This window comes from Lactuca sativa, chromosome 8, assembly GCF_002870075.4.
Source record: "Lactuca sativa cultivar Salinas chromosome 8, Lsat_Salinas_v11, whole genome shotgun sequence".
NCBI classification, from domain to species: domain Eukaryota; kingdom Viridiplantae; phylum Streptophyta; class Magnoliopsida; order Asterales; family Asteraceae; genus Lactuca; species Lactuca sativa.
The window spans coordinates 217,331,019-217,349,223 of record NC_056630.2 but is presented as its reverse complement, the minus strand read 5'-3'; the positions used below and the strand labels follow the sequence as shown (position 1 = coordinate 217,349,223).

At 33.5% G+C, this 18,205-nt stretch overlaps 2 protein-coding genes across 2 annotated transcripts; both read right to left on the bottom strand.

The window, feature by feature from the left end:
• Positions 1-34: 34 nt before the first annotated feature.
• LOC111903785 (peroxidase 27) lies at positions 35-1,786 on the bottom strand. Its single transcript, XM_023899543.3, has 4 exons — positions 1,537-1,786; positions 1,260-1,448; positions 938-1,100; positions 35-611 (listed from the first exon to the last, which is right to left on the bottom strand). The coding sequence occupies exons 1-4, from the start codon at positions 1,753-1,755 to the stop codon at positions 205-207; spliced, it is 978 nt and encodes a 325-aa protein (XP_023755311.1). The 5' UTR covers positions 1,756-1,786; the 3' UTR covers positions 35-204.
• A 13,094-nt stretch (positions 1,787-14,880) lies between these two features.
• On the bottom strand, positions 14,881-16,725 carry LOC111903786 (peroxidase 27). The gene is made up of 4 exons (XM_023899544.3): positions 16,476-16,725; positions 16,199-16,387; positions 15,877-16,039; positions 14,881-15,550 (listed from the first exon to the last, which is right to left on the bottom strand). The coding sequence occupies exons 1-4, from the start codon at positions 16,692-16,694 to the stop codon at positions 15,144-15,146; spliced, it is 978 nt and encodes a 325-aa protein (XP_023755312.1). The 5' UTR covers positions 16,695-16,725; the 3' UTR covers positions 14,881-15,143.
• Positions 16,726-18,205: the final 1,480 nt, after the last annotated feature.

Sequence of the window (18,205 nt, the reverse complement as noted above, 5' to 3'; positions counted from 1 at the left end):
TTACACTTTTACAGAAAGAATACATTCATGTCTAAGATAATTGAATTTTACATAGCACCAGCATTCAAGCAACAATAAATTGGAACCGAAATAAAGCATCCTGTGGAAGTAACAAGGACAACATACCTTGATATCTCTTATTAAAATCAAATCATTCTTCAATTTAGTTAGTTTTGAGGGAAAAACATAATTAATTCAACCCATTTAGTTTATTAGAGCGCAATGTCTTCTGATCTCACCGGCCTTGCCAGTTAGGACTCCAATTTGTCCCATTTTCACCATTGATGCTTGGAAATCTTTAAAGAATGTGTATCCATGAGACTTAGCTTGAAGCTTGACGTAAGCAGCTGTTGTTTTATCATTTAGAAGCGCGGCATCGGACTGAAACAAGCCTCTCCTTTTCAAGACAACACTGTAGTAATCCTCATCGAATGATTTTGAACTCCCTGGATCCATTGCAAGGAGTGTGGTTTTGTCGGTTGGAAAGCATATTCTTTTCAATTGAGGTACATACCTCGGGTCTAGGGATGGGTCAGTGTCGCCTTTGCCTGTAAAATTGTACAACCTGGTCGCAATGGTAGAGCAGTGTGAAATCCCGACGGTGTGTCCTCCTTTAAACAAATACAATTTCAAACGTTATATTGGCTGTTAACGAACAGTCATTATAGGGGTATAAGTTCAGAAAAAGTTAAAACACTTGGTTTCTAAAGCCGGAAAACCTCGTTTTTTTTTCCTACCATAGAAAAAGTTGCATTTTTCATATATACCGTTCCATTAAAAAATTGTTTTATACCTAGTTTGGCAATATTATTTTCTTTTTAGCTTACGTATTACAAAAAAGTAAAACGAAAAGAAAATGCATGGTATTGGGAATTATTTAAAAGGAAAATCTGTTTTGTATACACTAATTCAAAAAAAAAAAACAAAGATCAAATACCTGAAAGAACAGCCAGGTCTTTAACGCTGAGACCCTTGGAGACAAATTGTGCTTTGAGTTGAGTAATGTTGGCAAAAGGAGCAGGTAGTGTAAAACTCTCGGATGCTATTGATACTCTTCCATCTCTTCTCCCTAATGGCACTGGCCAATATGGGCCCTTAATCTGAATTAAAAAGAAAAAAATAAGACGTATGTTTTTTTTTGAAGAATGTAAAAGACATAAATGCATGTGCCCTACTGAAGGTCTAGGAGTCAACCTCAGATACCTCTTATTAATTATATATAGAAAAAGCAATCTTTATTGTGACAATTAATTAAGTACCTGGTGGATTGCATCTCGTGCTACCAAAGATAGGATGTCTGCACAAGAGACAACACCAGGACATGCGGCTTCTACAGCAGTTTTTGCAGCATCAATAACTTGAAATCCTCTGAGTGAAAGATTTGGAATTCCGTCTTTCTCCGCCTGGTTTTTTCTTGTAGAGTTTATCAACACTGAACCATCACATCCCTGTAGAAACGTCATATATATGGTTTTCTATCTTAAATTACAATTAATAATATTAATCAAATGCAATGCACGTTGTTGTTGCACATACCCTCACAAAGCAATCATGAAACTGCATTCGAAGCAAAGCAGCAGCAAGAGAAGGAGCACGATAAATGTAGTTTGCTGTTGTCCTTTTTACAATAGCTTCAGCTCTGGGACACGTCTTTTGGTAGAATCCTAACTTTAGCGGATAGCCATTGGCGATGTCAAAAACAAGAGCAACAAGTAAAAATTGTAGAAGAAGTGCAACGTGCTTTTGGATTGCCATATATATTGCTTACAGACACATGCACAGAGGGAGAGATGATTAGGAAGTTGTAGAGTCTTCAATTTATAGCTTTGATGATAACTAAGTCACCTGTGAATGCGTCTATGGATGAGCTGTTTTAGAGTTTATTTAAATCCAAACTTTTTTGATGACCTTTTAATTTCATAGTCTGTCTTGTTTTAAATTGTCAACCGTAGCTCCATTTACCAACTATATTCCAATCAAACAGGGTGTCGACTTTTAAACGGTGAATGTGTATTGTATGTTTGACACAGTATCTTATGTTCTAAAACTCAGTAAGTATATATCACTCTATGTTTTCCATGGGCAATAATCTTCATTTACGAAATTATGCTGGTTTTTATTATGTAATCAGTCTTTACAACAAACAAAAGGGCGTGTGGCTTAGTGGTCCCTGAAGTTGTTTGAAAGATAGGTGTCCTCAGCAGATAGGTTGATGGTTGAGTCTGGTTGAACAGAGGTGTAGATTTCAAAGTATAATTAGGGGTGTGTGATTTATCCTTCAAAAAAAGTATCAAACAAAAGAGAAGAGTGTACTGCTTCTTGTGTCTAGCAATTAGAACAATTTCAATATGAGTAAGTTGACATTTTTTGTTGCCCGGTTTGGGTACATGATCTAATTATGGAGAATCTTGGTCCATTTGACCAATTCTGATGAATAATAGTGAAAACCAAATATGAGATAATCTAGCAGTCACTTGGAGGCACGAAGGCTTCCACTTGGGTATATTTAACAACTTCACCTGCATATGAATATACAAAAAAAACAATCTGAAAAAATAAAATATAATTTAAATGATTGACAATCATTTAACTGACTAGTTCCTGTACCTATGTCCTTTGCCCTAATATAAGGTCATTCTTTGTGTTTATCACGTCTATTTCTCTCTTATCTCTTCATTAACCGTCTCTATAACAAGGTTCCCACAACTAGTATATGGAAAAGAACCACACTTTGTGTGCTATACACCTATGTGGCTTCTACGTGGCGACGGAGGGAATATGGTTCTTGTGGCACTACCCCCCACCCCATCCTTATGCCCAAAATTTTGAAAGTCATTTAGCGAGTCGATGCAGTTAAAAAAAACACGACATCCTATTGTGTCATGTTCGTGTTACATAAAATATTATCACGTTGTGTTGTGTCAGACAAAAACACGACACGATGACTCTATTTGCCACCTTAAATCTAACATATATAAATGAGGTTTTTTTTTTTTTTAAAAAACTAAGAACTTCTATTCTGTTTTTGAAAATTAACCAATTTTTTCCGTATGTTTCATTCGTGTTCATATTCTGGGAGTTCTTCTTTCATGTTTTTGCACAACGGTAATGTTACATATCTATACAAGTGTCGAGCATAGTTTTAAAAGAATGTAAATAGATTTAACAATATTTTTATGTGGATAGCATGCCCTACAACAAAATTGTATGCCTTAGAAATGTTGACATCTTTTTGTAAAATTTGAAGATGTTACGAAAGACATAATTGTATCATATTTTGAATAAATTTACTTATACTTATACTTCATTTCAATTCTAAAAGTTTAGATTGAGAGTTTTAGTCAAATTTAGTCAAGACATATAAGAATGTTATGTTCAAAAGATTCGACATAAGGAAATCCATATATGGATATGTTAATTGCGTTCTCAAATTTTGATTATGATTACGATATCCCTCTTCATAGTTCGAATTGTGAGAATATGGCAAGTAGAAATATTATAGCAAAAGACTGGTCAAGTATCACATCTTTATGTAAGACATTATGAATCGTGTCATATATGCTCGGATATAGGATCGATTGCATATGCTATAATATTCATGTGTCTTAATTTTCCGAATGCCTAGGGAGTTAAGAGGGAAAAAGGACTAGAACCAGATACGACTAAAATGGTTAAACAACTGTCAAGGACAATCTAAAGTTCGTTAAGGATTGTTTGCTTATGGATAGTTGGAAGTACAGTAATGAAAGGACCATATTGATATAAATCTGAATAGATATGATTCTATTAAGAATGGATAGTCATATGACAGTTATGAAAAAGTTTCCATAATGGGAGTTGTATATTGAAAACTTAGAAACCTTTAAGCAAGAAGGATGTTTAAAGGAATGTACTTTGAATTTGAGTTTTCACTTCCTTGGAATCACTTCATGGAATTTATCACGAGTGATCATGAGACGTTAATATCATATAAATCATCAAACCTAGATAATATGAGTTGTTGACTATGAGTTGGTTGTACATTGATAGTACGAAAACGCATCGGTAACTCGATGTTATAAAACGTGTTGTTGTGTATAATTCAATCAATAATTAGTACGAGCATATGAGTCGAAGTTTATCTGTTTCCTTTTATCCTAATTGGATTAAAAGCGATATCTTGGGCCCCTTGATGATTCTATTTTGACCGTCGGGCCCGGTCAGAACTAAATTGATGTGTTCAGTTATGTTCTATGTCAGACGAATCGGAAATCGGGAAACAAACTGATGGACAATAAGTATGACATTGTTCCATGTATTTTTCCAACTGATATCTTGAGAACAGAGTATTATATGATCTCTTATCTAAAGGATACGTCACTGACTGGGTCAGAGTTGACAGCAACTATTGGAATCTTACGATTGCTAAGTCGGATCCTGAAGTCACATAGGCAGCTATAGTTGTTAGACTTATCCATGTGGGAGATTGTTGGATTTGGTGTCTAAGCCCATAACTATAACTCATATGTACTTGAAACGGAGACATATGAGTTGTTGTTTACTAGTCAGTTGTGCATTGATAATAAGTAAATGCATCAGTAGCTTGAAGCTATAAAATGTATTGGTGTGAGTTCTTTGATGAGTGACTAGTGCAAGCATATAAGTAAAAGTTTGTTCATTCCTTTTGTCCTAACGGGAAAAGCGATATATGTAGGCCCCTCGATAATTTGATGATGACATCTAAAGCACTTGGCCAAGCCTAAACTGAATTGATGTGTTCAATTGGTAGTCTAATTTCAGTTGTCATCAATCAGAAATCGGGAAACAAATCTAGGATAGAGAGATTGATTATAATCCATGTCTCATGTCCATACGATATCTTGTAGAACAGAGGAAAATTTCATCACTTATCATAGGACATGTCACTAACTGGGTCAGAGTTTGACAAACGGCTTTTGGTATCTATAATTTTCTAATCAATTTGGTAGTTATACTGGTAGTTATAGTTATTAGACTTATATTGGTATGTACTTGAATTGATAGTAGCACAGTCCTTTTAGGTTGCCTTCATACTAGCAACTAGACAGGAAGACCTATTGAGAAAGACAAAGAATTTATTATTTGATTAATAAATTGAAATGAATGATTTATTAATGTATTAAGGAAACAATATATTAATGAGAAATCATATTATTTAATCAATATTTAATCAGGAATTAATTTGGAATTGATCTTGGGATTAAAGGAATAAATTAAAACTACAGGAGTGGTTTGGTAATTTATTAATAGTTGTGGATTTGGGCTCTCGAACCCTCCTAGATGGTTTGGACGAAATCTTCTAGGAATACCCTTTAAATTCCGTCCAAGGGCCTCTTTGATGGGATTCTTAGGTTGCTTAGGCCTTAGGCTATGAAATTAGGGTTTCCTCTTCAAAACGTTGGCTTTGGCTCTAAGCTAACACAATTATATAAAGGGCTATACCCCTCCTGATTTCGGCACTTGATTCTTAGAGGATTAGTTGAAAATTTTAAGCCTCTACCTCTTCTCTCTCATATCTCATCCTCTTGTTAAGTGTGTTTGTGAACAATTAGAGGCGCGACACTTATGGCGCTCGCTACCAAAGGTTATTCAAAAATGAACTCAAGACTGTTTACTACAACAATCTTAAAGGTTAGTTTTCTTATTCTTATGAGTCAATTAGATTATGGAGAAGTTTTATAACCTAGGGTTCATAGTATGTTGTTTTTCTTGAACTACATAGACCCAACTAGGTTGCATGTGACCTAATTTATTTGAATTGTTTGAATAATTTTCTTCTTAGTGAATAGTGTTGTAACCTCTTAAACCCATCAGAAACTAGAGGAGGGTGTTCCACGATTCCACTACTCCTGTGTCTCAGGTGACTATAACATAGTTCTCTTAGCCATTTATGAAACTTGAGCAACACCAAGGGTAGTCTGGTAGAATTGCTACTACTCATGGGTTAATAAGGATAGTAAATAAAGACTGACTAGTCAAACTGACCCTACCTAGATTTCGTAATCCAGAGTCACTAAGAGCATGTGTAACATCCCAAAATACAAGGTAAAATTTATCATTTTTAAGTCAACCAAATCATTCATTCATTACTTCCAAAAGATAGTTAGAGTATTGAAAGATGTTCAAAATAACATCAAAGAAATAACAAAATCAACAGTGCGGGATTCTCCAGTGCATGTGATACAATCATGTCCCACATTTCCCTTTGGACCAGAATTACCTGAAACATTTAAATATAAAACCGTAATCACAAAGTTTAGTTAGTTACCCAAAATAATACTTATCATACATAACATACATAACATTTGAATGTTGTGGTCCTCCCAAAATCTTACCATCCCTCACTATTGTAGTCCTCCTATAGTCTTTATTGTTATGGTTCTCCATTAGTACTACTCCTATGGTCTTCCAAACAAGTGTCATGGTCCCCCCATGGTATTTCATGCTAAAGTCACAAAGACGGTCCAACAACCTACATAGTATTGTTATAAGTCTTACCTCACAGATATCTGCTAGACACACTAGCTCTCAAATATTGGAGACTGATAAAACGAGACACCTAAAGAACAATATAGGAGTACCCTCTCAATCTGCACCCTAAAACCCTTAAGTTGACCAAAAGTCAAAAATGGTCAAAGGGTCAACGATTGAAGTCATCCCCAACTGGCCCCTATGTTGTGGCCACCCTTTGAACACGTCGTGGAAACATCTAGACAAAACAGTCACAAGTACTTCCCATCGCCATGTCTTGGTGGCCAACCCAACACGTCGTAGGAGCTGCTCAGATTAGCTTAATGTATTAAGATCTTAATATTTCAAACCACTCATTCATACTTTCCAGAAGGATTTCTTACTCTTAATATTTCATAAAACTCATTGTTTATAGATATCAATGTCCAATGCATGTCTTGGGTTCAAGTTAGCTCAAAATAATGAAAATGAGGTTAAGATCTCATGCAAGGACTCCATAATTCAATAATTCTCTAGATCTAGGACAAGAGACCACAAAGGAACCTCAAGGATCCATATAGTTGTGAACTTTATGGAATCCATAAACTCAAACCACCTCAAACATGGAGGAAAGTAATTATAAACCTATATCTAGATTACTTAAACACAAAAGGTAGAGGCTTGTTGACTTACACGAGTGTAAAAACAACACAAGATGATAACGTCGAGATTTTCTTACTGGAACTATGCACCAAAGACACATTCTTTTTCTTAAAAGGACGAAAAATAACCAAAAAATATAACAAGACCAACAATGGAGGCTATGGTTTGCTCTAGTTTGAAAGGGAGGTGACGGAGGTTGAAGGTGTGCAAACCCTGGCCATCATATCCCTTAAATAAGGCACAAAACCTAGAAAATTAGGATTTTGCATCCTGGCTGCCAATACGTTGTGGACAGGCACTTGCCATGCACGTCATGGTGATCATAAATGTGTTGTGTTTCCTTTGGTCATAACCATGCTGTCGTGCATCCTTCACCATGTTGTGGCCACCAGAGAACCCACACTTTTAATTCTTAATTGCCATACACATAAATGAATTATCTACATGTAATAGATGTTACAACTCTCCCATGATTGAATCTGACTTTATTCTTGAAATTCGTTACTATATGTAACTCAAGCTAATGTTCCTTCATCTCCTCCTCGGGTTTCCGATGTTGCTATTGCACCTTCACCAAATCCACCACCTTGTTGTGAAAGATTTTCGTCTATCTAACTTAACAATAGCTGGCGTCTCCATATAGTTCATGCATTCATTAACCTAGATGTCACTTGTGTAAACTAATACCAAATCATCAGCAAAATAATTACGTAGCTGAGAGATATGAAATTGTTGGATTAAGGTGTCTAAGCTCATAACTAAATTGGTATATTCCACTAATTGGAAACTAATTCGTTTTTGGGTTGCCCTCATAACTAGAACTTGATTAGAATGCTATTTGCAGAGAGGTGATGATTGAATAGATTATTAAAGGATTAATAAATTAATTGGAAATTATGAGAAAATGATTTGCTAATATATTACATGATTAATATATTAATTGGAAATAGATAGTTGATTTCTTGATTTATTAGGAATAGATCAACAAATCAACTATCTATTTCAATCCCAGGAAAAGGAGATATTTAAAATATTTCTCGTTTCCAAAAAAAAATATTTGTTGATTTATTATGTTATTAATAAACTAAAATGAAACCAGTCGTTAAATAATTGTTTTCTTAATTTATATGATTAATAAATTAATATGACATCAATTAAAAATGATTTAATATTACTCAGAACTAATGTTGAATTTTTTGCGGATTAATTGGAATTAATTAAATGTGTAAGAGGTTAATTGTAATTGTTCAATAGTTGAAAAAAAAAACCAATTCAAGAACCATCTAAAGGTGGACCTTTTTAGGAGCCCTTCTAGGGTTTCTAGAAGCCTCGTAGATGCTAATAAGTAAATGATTTGAATTAGAATTAAATCCATTATTAAATTATCAAAATCTTGCTTTGTACCTAAGCTACATAAACTATAAATAGGACCCCTTGGGCATCAAATTTTGTGGTTACTCATCCCATGGAGAATATGACTGAAACTAATTTCGAAATTGATAGGGTTTATGTTAGTTTTGCTTTTCAATGTATGCTGCCTCCAAAGTGAAATACATATATAATTTTAAGTTGCAAGTGTTGTTTTCTTAATTGTTAAGTAAGTCCGAATTGATCAATTTTTTTTTGTAACCTAATAAACCCGTCAGTAGTATATGAGCTACTTGGTGTGTCTAACATTGAACGCACATTAGTTGAATTGAAAAAAAAATTATGTTAAATTGTGATCATGACATAACACAGCCTTTATCACAACTTGAACTTAGTGCATATCCATATTCTCGGGATTTTCTGTCTAATTTGATTTAAGTGGTTTTTATTTAGTAATTATATGTTTTGATATGTGTTAAAATCGGATTTTTACTTATCTTAGATGGTTAAATAACCCTAAATAGTATGAGATAATATTAGACAAGGTAATGATTAATTATAAGATTAATTAATATTAACCTAATGGATCAAAATGGTTAATTTAATTATAAGACTAATTAAAAGATAATTATAAATCCATAAATTGTTTAAATGATTAACTAATTATTGTTAAAAGTAATTAATTTTAAATGTTTATATGTTTAATTAAATAATCAATAAATTCAGATAATGAATCTTAAACCCTATATATATATATATATATATATATATATATATATATATATATATGTGTGTGTGTGTGTGTGTGTGTGTGTGAGTGTGTGTGTGTGTGTGTCTATATATATATATATATATATATATATATATATATATATATATATATATATATATATATATATATATAATATTAATTACTCTATGTAGAAGGTAAAGTCGGTCGACTCGCTAGTAAGCCTCATTCAGAAAGTCGTGCTATAAAGACGGTATAAGGTAACAACCTATAAAATGACTGGTGAAAGAGTGCCCTTTTCACCCACCGCTCTTGTGTTGTGGAGAGTCGATAATTGTACAAGTTCGATAGGACATAATCCGATTAAAAGTATAACCTATAAAATAGTAGGACTTTCTTTCAAAATCCCACTATAGTTACTTTAGGAAAAATGTGAAGTTCTATGCTAATCCATGAAAATGTACATCGTTTCCTTATGAGACGTTAGTGGAGCATGCATGGTTAACTGACACACTAATGATGGACTATAAATTTGAAATGATGGCACAACTTGAAAAACAGTGTTGTTGTTGGAATGTGTGTGGTTAACCGATACATTGTCACACCCCGAAAATCAAAGGCGGAAACATTTCCGGGGTTGACTCCAAGTTGTGTATCAAATCCAATGTACATAGTAATCACAGTAAACAACCATTACATTACATATATATGAAGGTTTACATTTGGTTCAAAAGTAAATTGTACAAAAGTTATACATATATCATATGAACAAAACGAGACGAGTCTTCCACGCACTCCGTCTTCACCAAAAGAGATCGTCGGGTACCTCTCTAACTTGGACCTGAGAATACAAGCAGTTTGAAAATCAGCATAAAGCTGGTGAGTTCATAAGCGGTTTTGTTTTATGAAAATGCATCGTTTTCCTTTAGTTTTCCGAAAAGGTTTGTTATCCAAGAAAATCCCATATTTTCTTATATTGAGCAGTTTAGTTATCTTTCAATACAGTTCAGTTACGCATTATAAGTTAACCCCAGGAAAATCCCATATTTTCCTAAATGCAAGATTGATTGAATAATACAGAGTATAGTTTAATACACAAAACTATATATTGAAAATCATAGGATTTCTATCCCGAATAAGATATGAAATACCATAATATACACGAACTGTAGATAGAAAGTAGTTTGAAAACCTTGGGACTAACATCCCGAACTAGTTACAAGATAGTTTGATAAAACCATGGGATCACTATCCCGAAACTAGATATAAGATAGATGGATGAAGCCATGGGATTATCATCCCGTACAAGATATAGATTCAAAACCATGGGATTACCATCCCGAACAAGATATAGATTCAAAACCATGGGATTACCATCCCGAACAAGATATAGATTTAAAATAAAATCCAAGCTGTGAATAAATTTATATTAATACATATTGTGAGTCGGGTAACCATGCTGATACGACAACGAGGCCTCCTTGACGTTAGTCAGAGGTCGGACGATATCCAGAATTTGTCACCCCAGGCGTGCCCGCCTAACTGTAGCTAGCAGTTAAGGTGTGGGATTGTCAGTCCCGAATAGATCTATTCACAAATTCCTCGCTCTCCCTCCAGGAGACTCTGGTTACACTTCCGGGGAGGATTTACTGATCATCCATAAAGGGTAGTGACTACTCACAAACTAGTACTAAACTATTCGTAGGATTCTCATACGATATCAAACATACAAAGATTATGAAACATGATAAAGTGAAAATAGATACATACTATGAAATTATCTGGCAATACATTCAAATGATACGGAGATAAACTGAATCAGACATAGTTTATCTAATAACTTTATACAAATATCAGTACATGATATAAAGAGAAATATAGAACCCCAAATTATTCCCATAATAATTTAATTAGTTTGGTTATTTTCTTAACTAAAATCCATTTAGTTGTAATTGATAAATCATTCCTTATGCTCAGCATAATACATAAGGAGTAAAAGTGTTTATAAGTTTGCCAGATATTATTTGAAACACATCAATGTTATAATTCGAAAACAGTTATAGTTTGCTTGTATTCCCCCCCTGAAAACATTGAAAAACACGGAAAAGGGCGTAGGGGTATGAACTCACCGGACGAGAAATGTGACGATTTGGATGCTAAATGTTGGTACGGGGCTTGCAAACACATGGGGTTCCTAAGTATAATGTAAAGATACACATTTGTATCTAATTAGGACTTAGATTGATTATTTGATAGGGACAATTGCTTCTAGTCGCGAAAACACCCCGATACAAGTGTTTGGAGGGACCCGGGTGACATTTAGGGACACATATAGTTAGGATATTGAATTGGGACTTCAAAGGAACACTCCTTAGGGAGTTTACGGCCATAATGACCCTCTCCCCATGAGTTTATGGCCGTAAACTCATGGTTGGGTGAGTTATGGCACAAAATGACTTCAAACACTTAGGGATAAATGTTAGACTTTGTTTTAAGGGCTTCGAATTATTTTTAAACACCAAAATGACACATTTAAGGGAGTTTACGGCCTAGAATAGGATTGTGGCCGTAAACTCCTATAAACCTATGACAAATTGTATTTTTGGATTCCAAACAAATCACATGTGATTGCTAAATTTATTCCTAGGCCTTTCATGCATTTCCTTGAAATTTTGGAGGGGTTTTTGGAGTTTACGGCCTATGAGACCCCCCTCATGGCCGTAAACTCTCTTAGAGAGTGATTCTATATGTATTAAGTCCAAAAACTTGATTGTAAGGACTTCTAAAATTCATTCCAAGGCTTTAGGGGTGTTAAAGTGGCATTTCTAACACCTTAAAATGAATTTACACCATGTTTCAAGGAGTTTACGGCCCAAGCACTTGCCTTGGCCGTAAACTCACAATAATCCATCAAAAATTATGTTTCAAGTGTCCAAAGGCTAAAACCAAATGTTCTAAAATTCATATCTAAGCCTTATTAGTGTTTTGGAAGGGTTTAAGGTCTCAAAAACCCCATATATATGAGTTTACGGCCCAAGCTTGTGCCTTGGCCGTAAACTCCTTCAAATCCATCAAAATCCATGTTTAAAATGTTCTAAGTCCATTCCATGAAGTCATTTAGCCATATCTAAAGTCCAATTGTGTTTAGGAAGGGTTTTAGGGCTTAAAAACCCCTTTAACTTAGTGTTTACGGCCTAGGCATCTTCCTGGGCCGTAAACTCATATATTATGTCCAATCTCATGATTATATCTCGAATTTAGAAGCCAAATATGCTATACAATGAAGTTAGGAAGGTACCTTACGGATTTGAGGCCTTAAAATTGAGTTTTGGACCCTTAAACTTGGATTTTAGGAGAGAGGTTAGAGAGAGAGTAGAGAGAGAGGGAAAAAGCTTCAAATGAAAGGTTTAACACGTTTATATAGTTCCCCAAACTTGGACACGGTGGAATTCTACCCGATACCGGCCTTAAACGAGGCTTTAGGTCGCACCCGATTAAGTTTCCATCACCCGGCGGGGACGTTTCTAAGCATTTTGAAATGAACATTTTTGTGCTAGTTTTATGAGTTCCTAAAGGGTTTGGACACTCATTGGATGATAATAAACATATAAATTTAATTAACTTAACCCAAAAACGACATCTGGACGTTTCGATATACGACGAGTTATACGGGTAGAATGGGTTTTCGGCGATGGAAAACTTCGGGTTGTTACATACATCAATGTGAGATGACAAATGACCTCAAACTTTTCAAGCGTACTCTCTGACTATGCACCTCATAGTTCATTAAAGCCTCGACAACTCTTCCCTTCTATTCAAGGTATAGAGGCTATATACGCTTTACACAAATTAAAACACATTACATACGCCTAATATTTATGAAAGGGGAATTACCTGCAAGGGTCAGGCAATACACGGCGAGCGCACAAAAATGATTTTTTAAAAATCATATCTCCTACATATGAGCTCGGATCTTTACCCTCTTTATATTTTATTCGATGATCCTGACGAGTACTACATCTTATTTTTATGTTTGTTTTGGTTAGTTTTCACTTTCACCTTTTGGCCTAATGGGGGTATAATTATACGATTTTATAAAAATCATATCTTTAATCATATCTTTCTCATACAAGATCCTTTTTTTTTTTTTTTTTTTGCATTTTTGTCTTAAAGTTTTTATCTTGGGGAGTACTATGACTCTCCTTTTGGTGAAATTAACAAAAATTCAACCAATCTCTCAATACTATTTTGGCGTTAATAATTTTAATTATGTAGTTGATTTTACTTTTTACAAAAATCATAACTCCTTCAATCGAAGGTAGTTTTTTACGAATATTATATCTCTTAATAACATCGGTGTGTACTTTCCAAATATGTTAACAAATTTAGATGACAACACAAATTTTTGAAAGCTCATTTTCGAGCCTTGGAGTCGGTCTATCTTTATATGTAAGGGTATATTTGATCATATTTACGTGTGTTTATGCATGCGTGTCTTTATAATTTTTGTACTGAAAATAACATGCATTTATACAAATAAAAAGGATAAAAGTTTGAATGGGTAATGAGTGCTAATGATGCATATGTTTGTACTTGTATTTATATTATATGTAATTTAGTCAAAACCAAATAATCAAAGTATAACTATGTTGTAAAACAAATGAAACGAAAAAAAACGATAGTTAACCATCGAAAAATAGACACTACATAAGCTATAGTAGGTAATTTGTAGGTAAATATCTATGGATCTTTTATGAATATCCATTATCTGTAGGTGATACGTAGGTAATTCCCTATAGATTACCTATAGTTGCTTTTGTATATTTGTTTTTTGAATGATTAAACATCGTTATTTTGGCTTCATTCTTTTTCACAACAATATTATACTTTGAATATTTTTTTTTGATCAAGTTATATATCAGATAAAAATACATATAATCTTATTTACCATCAAAATTATGACTCGTTTCATGCTTTATCATTTTTCTATATACACATGCATAGACATATATGTATATGAAATACGCATACATATACATATACATTAAAATATATACACATATATAAAATATATATCCCATTAATAATAATATTAATAATAGTAATAAATATTATATAGTAATAATGCTAATGAATAAAATAAATAAAATAATAATTATAAGTCTATAAATAATTATAGTTATAAAAATAAAATAAAAATTTATAATTGTAATAATACAAATAAATTAATAATTATATTTATAACATTGATAATAGATATAATATATTAAGTATTAGTAATAATTTAGATAATATAAAGGTGGAAATAAAAGTTTACTACAAATTATCTATGCAATACCTATCTACAGAGTTATTATATGTAGCAATTTGTTAGATGTTCTGTAGCAAATTACCTACGGAACACCTACACAATTATAATTTGTAGTTATTATGTAGGAAATTTGTTAAATTAGGGTAACCATTTTTGGTAGGTAATCTATCGTTGTTTCATTGGTACTTTCCTACTGATTGCAAGGGTATTTTTTTGTAGCAACTTACCTAGTTTTCTAGTAGGGTTGCTATTCATTGTTTATGATAAGGCTTTCTATGAAAGACAAATGTCTTTTATCTATAGCTTTTTACTACGATAGAAACTTAAATGATTTTTCTTTTTCATGGTAGTGTTTGTACAATAAATTATGTACTCCATAATAACATTAACATCACTCTTTTACACTTTTACAGAAAGAATACGTTCATGTCTAAGATAATTGAATTTTACATAGCACCAGCATTCAAGCAACAATAAATTGGAACCGAAATAAAGCATCTTGTGGAAGTAACAAGGACAACATACCTTGATATCTCTTATTAAAATCAAATCATTCTTCAATTTAGTTAGTTTTGAGGGAAAAACATAATTAATTCAACCCATTTAGTTTATTAGAGCGCAATGTCTTCTGATCTCACCGGCCTTGCCAGTTAGGACTCCAATTTGTCCCATTTTCACCATTGATGCTTGGAAATCTTTAAAGAATGTGTATCCATGAGACTTAGCTTGAAGCTTGACGTAAGCAGCTGTTGTTTTATCATTTAGAAGCGCGGCATCGGACTGAAACAAGCCTCTCCTTTTCAAGACAACACTGTAGTAATCCTCATCGAATGATTTTGAACTCCCTGGATCCATTGCAAGGAGTGTGGTTTTGTCGGTTGGAAAGCATATTCTTTTCAATTGAGGTACATACCTCGGGTCTAGGGATGGGTCAGTGTCGCCTTTGCCTGTAAAATTGTACAACCTGGTCGCAATGGTAGAGCAGTGTGAAATCCCGACGGTGTGTCCTCCTTTAAACAAATACAATTTCAAACGTTATATTGGCTGTTAACGAACAGTCATTATAGGGGTATAAGTTCAGAAAAAGTTAAAACACTTGGTTTCTAAAGCCGGAAAACCTCGTTTTTTTTTCCTACCATAGAAAAAGTTGCATTTTTCATATATACCGTTCCATTAAAAAATTGTTTTATACCTAGTTTGGCAATATTATTTTCTTTTTAGCTTACGTATTACAAAAAAGTAAAACGAAAAGAAAATGCATGGTATTGGGAATTATTTAAAAGGAAAATCTGTTTTGTATACACTAATTCAAAAAAAAAAAACAAAGATCAAATACCTGAAAGAACAGCCAGGTCTTTAACGCTGAGACCCTTGGAGACAAATTGTGCTTTGAGTTGAGTAATGTTGGCAAAAGGAGCAGGTAGTGTAAAACTCTCGGATGCTATTGATACTCTTCCATCTCTTCTCCCTAATGGCACTGGCCAATATGGGCCCTTAATCTGAATTAAAAAGAAAAAAATAAGACGTATGTTTTTTTTTGAAGAATGTAAAAGACATAAATGCATGTGCCCTACTGAAGGTCTAGGAGTCAACCTCAGATACCTCTTATTAATTATATATAGAAAAAGCAATCTTTATTGTGACAATTAATTAAGTACCTGGTGGATTGCATCTCGTGCTACCAAAGATAGGATGTCTGCACAAGAGACAACACCAGGACATGCGGCTTCTACAGCAGTTTTTGCAGCATCAATAACTTGAAATCCTCTGAGTGAAAGATTTGGAATTCCGTCTTTCTCCGCCTGGTTTTTTCTTGTAGAGTTTATCAACACTGAACCATCACATCCCTGTAGAAACGTCATATATATGGTTTTCTATCTTAAATTACAATTAATAATATTAATCAAATGCAATGCACGTTGTTGTTGCACATACCCTCACAAAGCAATCATGAAACTGCATTCGAAGCAAAGCAGCAGCAAGAGAAGGAGCACGATAAATGTAGTTTGCTGTTGTCCTTTTTACAATAGCTTCAGCTCTGGGACACGTCTTTTGGTAGAATCCTAACTTTAGCGGATAGCCATTGGCGATGTCAAAAACAAGAGCAACAAGTAAAAATTGTAGAAGAAGTGCAACGTGCTTTTGGATTGCCATATATATTGCTTACAGACACATGCACAGAGGGAGAGATGATTAGGAAGTTGTAGAGTCTTCAATTTATAGCTTTGATGATAACTAAGTCACCTGTGAATGCGTCTATGGATGAGCTGTTTTAGAGTTTATTTAAATCCAAACTTTTTTGATGACCTTTTAAGTTCATAGCTAGTCTGTCTTGTTTTACATTGTCAACCTTAGCTCCATTTACCAACTATATTCCTATCAAACAGGGTGTGGACTTTTAACGGTGAACGTGTATTGTAGGTTTTTTTAGAAGAGACCGAAGCCTCGGCAAACTAGAATGTGTATTGTATGTTTGGCACAATATATCTTATGTTCTCAAACTCTGTAATTAAGTATATATTAAAAAATCCTAACTCCTTGTGAATATTGGCAAAATAACACAATAAAGAATTTGCTAATCACTCCGTGTCTGAGAACTGCCTTCCAAGTAATTAGAAAACGAATTCAGCTACAAATTATATAATTATCAGTCTATGTTTACCATGGGTAATCTTCATTTACGAAATTATGCTGGTTTTTATTAAGTAATCAGTCTTTACAACAAACAAAAGGGCGTGTGGCTTAGTGGTCCCTGAAGTTGTTTGAAAGATAGGTGTCCTCAGCAGATAGGTTGATGGTTGAGTCCGCTTGAACAGAGGTGTAGATTTCAAAGTATAATTAGGGGTGTGTGATTTTTCCTTCAAAAAAAGTATCAAACAAAAGAGAAGAGTGTAATGTTTCTTATCTCTGGCAATTAGAACATTTTCAATATCATAAGAAGGAAAGTGACAATGTATCATGAAAGCAATTGGTTGGTTGACATTTTCTGTTGGCCGGTTTGGGTACATCTAATTATGGAGAATCTTTGTCCATTTGACCAATTCTGATGAATAATAGTGAAAACCAAATATGAGATAATCTAGCAGTCACTTGGAGGCACGAAGGCTTCCACTTGGGCCACTTGGGTGTATTTAACAACTTCACCAGCATATGAATATAAAAAAAAAAAAAAAAAAAAAAAAAAAATCTGAAAAAATAAATATAATTTAAATGATTAACAATCATCTGACTGACTAGTTCTTGTACCTATGTCCTTTTGCCCTAATTTAAGGTCATTCCTTGTGTTTATCACGTCTATCAACTATCGTAATCTCTTTTCTCTCTTCAATTGTTTCTCCCTCTCTCTTCTCATCTCTCCCTCTCTATAACAAGGTTCCTAAAGCTAGTGCATGACAAAGAACCACACTACATCCTTAGGCCCAAAATTTTGAAAAAATAAATGAAACAAAAAAAAACACTTGTAAAATAGAAAAAATACAAAAACGGTTGTCGGTAATCTGTTTGTATTTTCTTTTTTTCAAGACTCAGATGTCGCTTTTTTCGTTTCATTTTTTTCACAACATTATTATACTTTAGTTAATTCATTTTCACCAAGTTTTACATAATATAAATATACATTATTATTATTATTATTATTATTATTATTATTATTATTATTATTAAAA

Coding starts and splice junctions, on each gene's coding strand:
- LOC111903785 (XM_023899543.3), bottom strand. CDS start 1,755: ATGGCAATCCAAAAGCACGTTGCACTTCTTCTACAATTTTTACTTGTT. Junction 1,449..1,536: donor TTCATGATTGCTTTGTGAGG/GTATGTGCAACA, acceptor ACGTTTCTACAG/GGATGTGATGGTTCAGTGTT. Junction 612..937: donor AGACCTGGCTGTTCTTTCAG/GTATTTGATCTT, acceptor ATTTGTTTAAAG/GAGGACACACCGTCGGGATT.
- LOC111903786 (XM_023899544.3), bottom strand. CDS start 16,694: ATGGCAATCCAAAAGCACGTTGCACTTCTTCTACAATTTTTACTTGTT. Junction 16,388..16,475: donor TTCATGATTGCTTTGTGAGG/GTATGTGCAACA, acceptor ACGTTTCTACAG/GGATGTGATGGTTCAGTGTT. Junction 15,551..15,876: donor AGACCTGGCTGTTCTTTCAG/GTATTTGATCTT, acceptor ATTTGTTTAAAG/GAGGACACACCGTCGGGATT.